We start from the raw sequence: 9,978 nt of genomic DNA, 5'->3' as shown, positions 1-9,978 counted from the left end.
TTAAAGAGCTTCCATCGATCACACGAAAGCGAGTGTACCCGCGAGACGGATGTCCCGTGTTCTCCGCCATAAGTAAAGTTTGACAATCGCCTACACAGCCGCGCACGTGTCCGTCGCCCTAGAGTCGCGCGTGCCCCTTGTTGTCACGAAGGGGAGCTTAAGAGCGCCTCTTCCTTGAGGAAGTAGGAAAAAGTTCGACGAAAAAATTTCAAGGGACTTCTGGAAATAGGGAACACCCGAATACGAGTCTATACAGTCGTTCCTATAAATATTCGTACCTTCTATGTCTATTGAAGAAAGTCTAAATTAAACGATAGTTTTGATATTACCAAATAAACTTTTCATTATAAATATGAATATGAATAACCTTATGTATTTATATACACATCAATATACTTATGGGAACATACACCTGGAAACATCAAACCTACCATTTAATTTAGACAAATTTCTTCATCAATGGATGTAGAAGGTACGAATATTTATGGGTCTATCCTGTGCAAACACGCACATTTCCATCCCCATACATTTTTAATAAGCATTAATAAAGAGAAGTAAACGTCTAGAAAGAAGAATTATAGTAAATCCCATAAATATTCGTACCTTCTACGTCTATCGAAGAAGTTTGACTGAATTAAATAGTAGTCTCGATATAACCAAATGAATTTTTCATTATAAAGATGTACAGTCAGTGTAAGAAGTATTTGTACAGCAATCAATTTAAAATAAATGGTTTCTGTGCGAATACTTATTTATTAATTGTCTTCCTCCACATTTTCTTTTTTTTCTTTTCGCATTATAGAATGCTAATACATATATTTTCAACAGTACCATTTAGTTTAAACAAATTTCTTCGATAGACACAGAGGGAACAAATATTTATGGGACCGACTGCATTCGTTCAAAGTCTCGACGATCGAAGGTAACCCCCGATGATCGCGGGTACGTGGGGTCGTCCCCGGAAGAAATTCGATCTCGCGAGCCTAAATATAACCAGGAAGTAACGTTCGCGGCAATTTACGTGTGTTCTCGTCACCTTCTGGGGCCGACGAGCGTATAAACCACGTGGTAACAGGGCTAAGCCCCTGACAGAAGTTCCGACCGCGTTATTGCATTAGCTTGCAGGCACGTGCTCAGGCGTGGGTGCAAAGGGCAGAGCGTCGGTAAGTGGCGTCGGTGGCGTCGGGGATGCCGAGGCACATGGGATCGGCAAGTTCGTTCAACTCGCGGCGATGCAACCATGATAGAGAATCGAGGAAATTCATCTTCGATCGGAAACTCTGTTTACATTTCCACGTGTTTCACAGAAAATCCCATGAATTTCTCTTTAGGAGCAATGCTTTGTGGATTAATTTATTAAGTTCATTATGAAGCGAGTATAGAGACTTTCGTTAGGTATATAACAAATTTTATTGCAGAGGAATATAGATTTAGAGAGAATTTTGCACTGACCTTGAAATGCCCTTGACACCTTGAATGTAAGTAATGCAAATCCACTGGTAGGTTGAAATTGGACACTCGGTATATGGAGCAAGCTTAATCATCCTGTTAACAAGGTGTCAACATATCTTGCTAATTCAATGATTAGAACGATAGTAAAATCATGAATATCCTCCAGAATGCGTCCTCCGCAACATCAAAACAACAACCAAGCACCTACTATTCGAATGCCGAAGATACGATATAGAAAGACGAAAATATCAATTAAAACCAGACTCGGGCCTAATTTCTCAAGACCACGTACAAAACACCATCAAATATTTGAGAGAAACTAACCTGTTCTAGAAAATATAAAATATCCTCGTCGCTAATTACCGTGCAGTCGATGCGACGTAAAGCCTCTATTAAAAAAAAAAAAAAAATCATAAATGTAGAACAAATTTTCGATAACCTTGAAATGACCCGATATCTGGACCTTGACCTCTTGTCACTCAACCTTAAAGAGCCCTTTATGAGTGCATCCACATCTTCCATACGCTTCTTCTTAAAATTCAGCCCATTTTTCTATACATGCATTCCAGTGACGTGACTTCATCGATCCCACCGATCTAACTTGACAGCTTAACGCCTTCGCTGCCTTCATTTTCCATCGATCGGAAAAATTTCCTCCGATACGCTATAACGTGTCGCATAATTCCCATCCAGAGTTCGTGAGAACTCGTTGACAGGATGTTAACATATCCTGTCGTTAACATCCCCGGTTGCACTTCAATTACACAAGAACCGCGTGCGATCGCACGAATTATTTCGTTCCCCGACGGTGAAGCGTTCCTCTTCCCCCCACCCCCACCTCACCCCACCCTCACCACGCCTCCCGCCACCCCCCTTTCCTCGAGCGTATTTACATTTCCCAGCCCCAAGCAGTATTTTTTCCCCCGCGGCCGTTTCTTCCGATCGCTTCCGTCGTTTAATTTTAGCGAGAAAATCTCCTTGTAAACGTCCCTATATTTACCCTTGGCCGCCGGGGAACAGGGATCCAGGAATTTCCGCGATGCCCTTTTCGCGTCTACGGGGTGGCACCAGGAGGTGCGAGTGAACTTCGTGGAAACGAATTCCTCGGCGGTGACGCAACCAGAAATTTCAAGTAGAAACGAGAGGGAGGGTGTGGACGTTATATTTATTGATATTCGGAAAGAAAGTTTATATTTTGCTTAAGGCGAGAGGGAGGGAGGGGGGGGGGGCAACCTAGTCCCCTGGCCCACTCTAGTTGCAGCATCGTCCATGTCACGATGAATAGTTCATTAATAGTTTGTATTTTTTTTTGTTTAAATATATTTGCACCAATATTGCTACGTGATAACTAGATTAATATTGAAAAAGAAAGTTTATATTTCCTTTAAGGTGGGAGGAGGGTATCTAGTCCTCTGGCCCCCTCTAGTTGCAGAATTGTTTATTTGGAGGTCGGAAACATGACAACAATCATAATGAAAAATATAACAGTTTCTTAATAGTTTGTATTTCTTTGATTAAATATATTTGCGCCAGTATTGCTATGTGATAACTAGATTAATATTGAAAAAGAAAGTATACGCTTTTCTTTAAGGTGGGAGGAGGGTATCTAGCCCTCTGCCCCCCCCCCCCCTCTAGTTGCAGCATTGTTTATTACACTTGGAACTCGGAAACATAACATCAATCACAATGAAAACAGTTTCTTAATAGTTTGTATTTTTTTCTTTTTAATATACTTGCACCATTAGTGGTAATCAGATTATTATAAAAACATAGCTTCACCGTGGAAGCGAAACGTTTTTCTAGGTTCGAGAGATGCTTCCCCAAAGTTCGACCGCGCCTTTAGTCCCACCCTGTAGAGTTCTCCTATTTCTAAGCAGAGCGCGACCGTCTCGAGGCGGTTCTATTTCCCCGGGCGCCGTTGGTATTAATGCAACGAGAAAAAAAAAATATGATAGGGCGAGGGGGCAGTGAAAGAGGAAGAAGAAAATAAAATCCTCGTGATTTCCTCTTACTTCTCCAGGCGAAACGGAACGGAAAGAACCGCAGAGCTCGAGTGGGGCGAGTGTCTCCTAAGAATAGAAGAATTCTTTTTCCTTCCGTCGCGCAATTGTCGGGGGAAGCTGGAAGAAAACTTACCTGCGAACCGATACACTCGTCCGAGAAACGTTGAAACTTCTTCCCAGACGGTCCAGTGACGTTCAGACTCGAGACGAGACGCTCTTAAATGCTCCCGTTTAAAAATATCGATTCCTGGAATGGATCGCAGAAATCGAGCAGCGAGATATTCGGTCCTCTTCCTCCTCTTTGTTCCATGTATAACGCGTCGGGACCCCCCGCGAACCCAAAGGCGTGGTTACAACCACCGCTCTGTGCCTCCAGTACACACGTGCATCCGCTGCTCGCTCGTGCATACAACCGAGGAGATTACACAGCTCGAATTAACTCTCCTAACCGCGAATCCAAACGGGCCAATTGCATCAACTTTCCAATGTGCAACATTTTACCAGTTGGCCACGTTGCAAGTGCACTTCGGGACTTTACACGACGCTTAAGTTCTGATAACTGTCACATTTTTACTTTTATACGAGTGTATTCTCTCATTCTGTTATGTTTTGTAGTTTGTACTTTTTATATTCGCGAATTTAGATGTACTTGTAGACTTTGTATGAGCTTGAATATCGACGACTATCGTATTTTTTCTTTCACATAAGTGAATTCTTTTATATTTTTATGTTTTGTAGTTTGTACTTTTTATATTCGCAAATTTAGATGTACTTGTAGACTTTGTACGATGCTTGAGTACCTACGACCATCGGAATTTTTGTTTTACATAAGTGAATTCTTTTATTTTGTATGTTTTGTAGCTTGCACTTTTTATATTCGCGAATTTAGGTGTACTTCTAGACTTTGTGTGAGCTTCAATACTGACAACTATCGTATTTTTTCTTTCAAATAAGTAAATTCTTTTATTTTTTTTATGTTTTGCAGTTTGCACCTTTATATTTGCGAAATTAGGTATCGAGGATCTCGTTGAACACGAAAAATTGATTCAATTTCTGAGTCTCCGATTTTTTGTTTGGAGGTCATTCGAAGGTCAACGTATCGACATGCCTGACTTCCGATTGAATTAGCTTATACGTATATCGTAAGTGTCGTCTGATTTGATCGAGTATCATTTGTTATTTTTACGTATCTGCGAACAATTATAAAAATCCCACCAGTCTTCCAAGTTCAAAAAATAAAAGCCTTACGATTAGTATAATGGATGGAGGCGCCATCGATCAATACATATCTGCTTACCAACCGAGACCTTTGAAGAGATCTAGAATCCTAGATACTCGCCTACGTAATTTAAAATGAAATAGAGAAATCGGAAATGTCTGCAAAGAAAGAACCCCGACGTTCCTGAATGCACAGCCACGGATTTCCAGGAATTCCCGATAGGTACGATATTTGTCTTGCCAAACGAATGACGATACACTGTTTGCAATGAAGTCGTGTACCGACAGCTGGTAGATTCTTGCACGTGACGGGTTCGTTCCTACGGTGATCGCATCTCGGAAGAATGACGTCTACAGGAGCGTCGAGACGGCGGCGAACGTCTTACCCGAAATAGACGCTGTATCCCGAACACGGAGACGACTCGTGAACCCAGCCACGGGGAAACCGGTTGCCAGGGGAAAAACAAATCGTCGGTTCCGATTGGTTTACTAACGAAGAAAATACCGAGATTGCGCGCTACGATGCACTTTACGGCGCGACTGGCTAACTACAAGTGAAGATACTTAGGAATATGTAGGGATAAGTGAAGTAACGACCGAGTTTACGAAACTATAAACCAGCACGTTGTTGTTGTTATTATTATTATTATTATTAAACATCTTTATCGTGCACATGGGTGAAGTGTGTGTAAATTACAAGCAAAAGTTGTCTACAAATTAACTTCAATTTTAAATAGATCTGGTCTAGATCATTCAGAATTATTATTATTATTAAATGTCGTTATCATTCATAAAGAAATATGTCGATTTGCACAAGGATGAAATACAGGCTGCTTTTCAACTATATTCCAATTTCTCAGAATTATTATTATTAAACGTCTTTACTGTACACGCACGTGGATATATTATGTAGTATAAGAAAGTATTACGCGTTCGAATCTTTCAACGGACGTTTTACATGCACGGAAAGTGAAACAGAAGTTGGATTGTTTAACTTAAATACAGGAGGGGTTGCCATTTTGGGTACAAGGACGCAGATGTTGGATGTTAGGGTACACGAAAGACATATGGGACAAAGGGGCAGGCGATCAAATAAACTAGACCTTTATTACCTGAAGACATTTCCGAGTAATCTCACCGAGCTGCTCTTCTTCCGTTTAATTTGCATTAACCACGAAGACGAGAATGCCGAGTTTGTTACGCTTGAGCAGCCAAACAGCAGATTTCAATTCCGAGAACTTCGTCTGGCGTGCAAACATCGAACGGTTAAGCGCATCGTGAGATTCTTGCGGGTAAAATATGACCATAACCGTGAAACGATATTTTTTCCGTTGATATTATAGCGCGTAACGGTATTCCCGTATTTCCAGCGCTCCAGTTCTATTATCTACGAAACGATTTTTATAGATTCATCTTTGGAAATCCTGTGCAACGCTTATCTTCTAATATTCCTTGATATTAATTTCACGAGCTATACTTCAGAGTCTATACACCCGTGCGTTCAAATTTGAACTTTTTAGGTTGCGTAATTTTCGAGTTAAAAATTGTCAAATATCATACACGTTAATAGTCGATTTTTATAAGATTCATCTTTGGAAATCCTATGCAACGCTTATCTTCTGATATTCCTCGATATTAATTGCACCAGCTATACTTCAAAGTCTATACACACATGCATTCAAATGTGAACTTTTTAGGTTGCGTAATTTTCGAGTTAAAAATTGTCAAAAATGACACGCGTTTAATAATCGATGTAAGAATTTTGAAACGATGCAGATTACTGGCTGTTGGTACATAAATGTGGAAGCGTACTTACGCCACGACAGGATGTACTTTCTTCAAAAATCTACAGAAATCCCAGCAATCACTATATTTGGCCTTCTGAGTCATGGCACGGTTGTGCAGCCGTCGCGCAAGCTTTGAATTCTACCGCGCGCGGCACCGCTATTTTGTCTTCTACGCCATCGAATTCCTGGAGCGTCTTCATCCTTTTTGTTGTCTGCGCGTATTTTTTTACGCGTTCTTGGAAACTATCCTAGAAACGCGGGCTTTCACGTGCAAAGACTACTAGCACTGATAACAATGTAACCTGAGAATTTAATTTTCAATGTAAGCTCATCAAATGCAAAGTTAACCATTTAAGCATTCCACGTGTTCATTTAATATGTATCTACATGATAAAGATATTATAATAATTAAAAATGAAACTATTGTTACAGTTTTTTCGCGAATGCATCGTAGTAGAAAGACGTCCATTTGAAGCGCAGCAAAATGAGAGCGCGGGATTCGGTCGTGTACACTCCAGTGTCCCTTGGACCAGACACAGACGACGAAGAAACATTGGTCAACGCGGAAGTTTACAACAATGGTGAGTCCAATTCCGATCTAACACTCGAAGCCTTCAATTCTGACGGTTTAAAGAATTTTTTAACGATCAACGAAAAGTTTTCGTACGTCGAAATTTTGAATTTAAAAGTTCTGAAACATTTTTACCGACAGATGGTAAGGTTTGCCTCGATGAGGCAAGGTTACTGGCCTCCATGAAGGCGCTTATGCAGCGAATTGCACTCGACACCGACGAAAGAATCCCCTTATCGCGTTCAATGTTGCCCGACCGTGGCTAATAGTGTTTTGTGACCAGTTTTCCCGCGTTACGGTTGAACGTGTACCACACAGATAAATCGTCGAGATCGAGTGGCATGACGCGTGTAACTCGCGATTAATGATGAATGAGAAAATCAATTCGTATCGCTGCGTGACACGGTGACTCGAACAAGAAAAGTCTTGCTTGAGTGTTTGTTTATTTAAAAGGCTTCATTTAAAATTTGTTTGCTTAAAAGGTAGGTCCGACTATTGACCGAAGTACAGAGTGTCCACATAAGTGTAAGAATATGAGGCATGAAAACGTAATGGTATATGATCAGGTACTGCGTCACTTGACTATGGTATTGCACAAAGTTTGCACAGACTGTGTATTGTCACTTAACCTACAATTCCAGCGTTAATAGGGTTTCGAAGTACTCGGCATGTAAAAATGCAAAGAAACCTGTTAGAAAATTCTACCGTGTGTGAATGTACGTCTGTAGGTTTTTGTTTGGTTTATATCTCAAAAGTGGTTGATCAAGCAATCATAAAACTTGACATGCTGGTCGTTGAATTAAAAAAAAAAGAAAAAGAAAAACAAGATTTGATAGCGTTTGAATTAATAATAGGACAAAGTTTCTTTATGGTCCTGTACTGAAACCTCCCAAGGTATACCAAGTGGAGGCTAGTCCCCCAAAAAATGGCCGATGGACTTAATGTCCTCGCATAGATGGCGTTGCAAGCTGTTTGTTTGTTTGTTTGTTTATTAAATTAAAGTGCGTACATTCGTAGAAGTACTTTGCGCTACTATGTGCTGCTCTCTTTTTACATTTCCTCTTCTAAACGTTTTACATTAATATTTCTTAGTCTCTATTCTTACTCGTCGCAAGCTGTCGCATCTCGCTTAGACACATACCATCCGTATAAAATGTAAGTCAAATTCCTGGCCGTTCACCGTGACGTCGTTTTTCTTTATTAAAATACCACGACGGACCGAACACGGATATTCCTGACCAAGTCAAGCCGGATACGATTGGAAATGGTGGAACGAAGACAGCCACTCTGAGTCAGAGCACACCTACACGACTTCCGAATTCGAACTTCGCGCTTGTAATGCATGTAGGATAGGGCGGGGGCGTGGCGCATGTACGCAATAACGGAGAACCAGCCGCGTCAGGCTCCGTTTTTGGCAATGATAATACGCTCACCTGGAAGAGCATTGTTTAATCGCGCGGGTTGTCTTATCTCTCCCGAGACTCGCGGAAGAACGACACATCGAACATTGAAAAGCGAACGCGATAACCGTGGTTAAATATTGAACCGGTCAACTCTTTCTTTGAACACACAATTCAGCGAAATCTCGTGCGAAATTGATATTAACGTTGTATCTGATATTTTGTAAAACTCTGAAGAAGTAAACGAAAAGTGTAGAATAACTTTTTCTGTAGGAGCTCTTCAAGCTAGAGAAAATAGACGTTGAAGACGTTTGGGGCGCGCTGAGTTAACTAGCCCGCGACTCGCGCATCTTTGACTTCGTTCTTTTCGAAAACCATGGGTCGTATCGCAACCTTTCATCGTATGTTTTCTGTTCATTTTTTAGCTAGGAATATAAAAAGAATTTTTTCCAGTCGATCTGCACCTCGATTCTCGAAGTATCATCGTGAGTGTAGCACCGATTAGGTTCTTAGAGAAAAATACCAGATTTTTTAACCTCCAGGGCGCCCCTTCTTCGTGATAGAGCTAGATCCGCAGGAAACCAACATTCAAGGCTGGAAAAACGATATCTTGATTTATACGCGTCTTTTGTTGCCGCGCATAACACGTACCAGTTCGCGCGCGCCCGATAATCGGTATTTGTCCGGCCAGCTCGATAAGAAGCGCAAAGGAGGAGTCGGAGAAGAAGTACCCCGAGGATGTCTACGAGTCGCCGTGCACGATAAGTATTATCTAGAACTGGCGCCGTCTGGCAATTCGATTAACTTCCAATTCACGGGTTGCACGAGTCAGGAAAGAGCTTCCTGCTACCTTTTTACCGTACATGATCAAGTAACGAGTCGAGGAAGCTGTGTCTCAGGAATTGTATATCGGTTTTGATAAGTTAACTTGGATCGAGTGACAAATGTAGTAATTACCTCAACAGGGGTTAACCCAAGTCGAGAGAAAGGTGGGTTGAATTTTTTCGACACGGAGGATAGGCAAATCAAATAACGAGCCAAAGAAGAGAATCTTCAAGAATAGTATGCAAGTCCTGATGTTCGATAAGTGTCGTTCAGAGAACCTGGATCCAGTGGCAATTCTATTAACCCTTTGCACTCGAGGCCTTTTTTTCTGGTATCTACCAGCAACTCGAGATGTTTCTTAGGATTCTATTGGCATGAATTCTAAGCCATCTAGATTTGAGAATAAGGTCACCGTTACCTCACCGACAATCATTTTATTGACACTTCGAACACCGAAGGAATTAAACCTAAAGAAATATTAGGTGTTGCAGATTTGCTGCGTGAAACTTAATGGCGACTGAGAGTCACCTCTCGATTGCAAAGGGTTAACACCTTAAGCTACGACTTAAGCTCCAATAGCCTGAAACCAAAATGTGATGTTTACATTTGGTTTGAGCAATACACCACGGGCTAGGATCGTGATAATCAGTTTTGGCCCGAATATCCAACCACGAGTCTCACACGTGGTTGCAGCTCAAGGGGTTAATTTTTCCTAATCAGGA

General features: G+C 41.2%; 1 protein-coding gene across 2 annotated transcripts in view; it reads left to right on the top strand.

Annotated features, from left to right (window-relative positions):
• The first annotated feature begins 6,922 nt into the window (after positions 1 to 6,922).
• Positions 6,923 to 9,978, top strand: part of LOC128874602 (protein TANC2) — a 72,510-nt gene continuing 69,454 nt past the window's right edge. For both annotated transcript variants that reach the window (XM_054119480.1, XM_054119476.1), the window contains exon 1: positions 6,923 to 7,041. In XM_054119480.1, coding sequence (XP_053975455.1) covers positions 6,945 to 7,041 — 97 coding nt within the window. In that variant the 5' untranslated portion in view covers positions 6,923 to 6,944. The remainder of the gene's footprint in view (positions 7,042 to 9,978) is intronic.

This window comes from Hylaeus volcanicus, chromosome 4, assembly GCF_026283585.1.
Source record: "Hylaeus volcanicus isolate JK05 chromosome 4, UHH_iyHylVolc1.0_haploid, whole genome shotgun sequence".
Classification (NCBI taxonomy): domain Eukaryota; kingdom Metazoa; phylum Arthropoda; class Insecta; order Hymenoptera; family Colletidae; genus Hylaeus; species Hylaeus volcanicus.
Note: the sequence above shows the minus strand (reverse complement) of the source record. Positions and strands in the feature narration are given on the sequence as shown.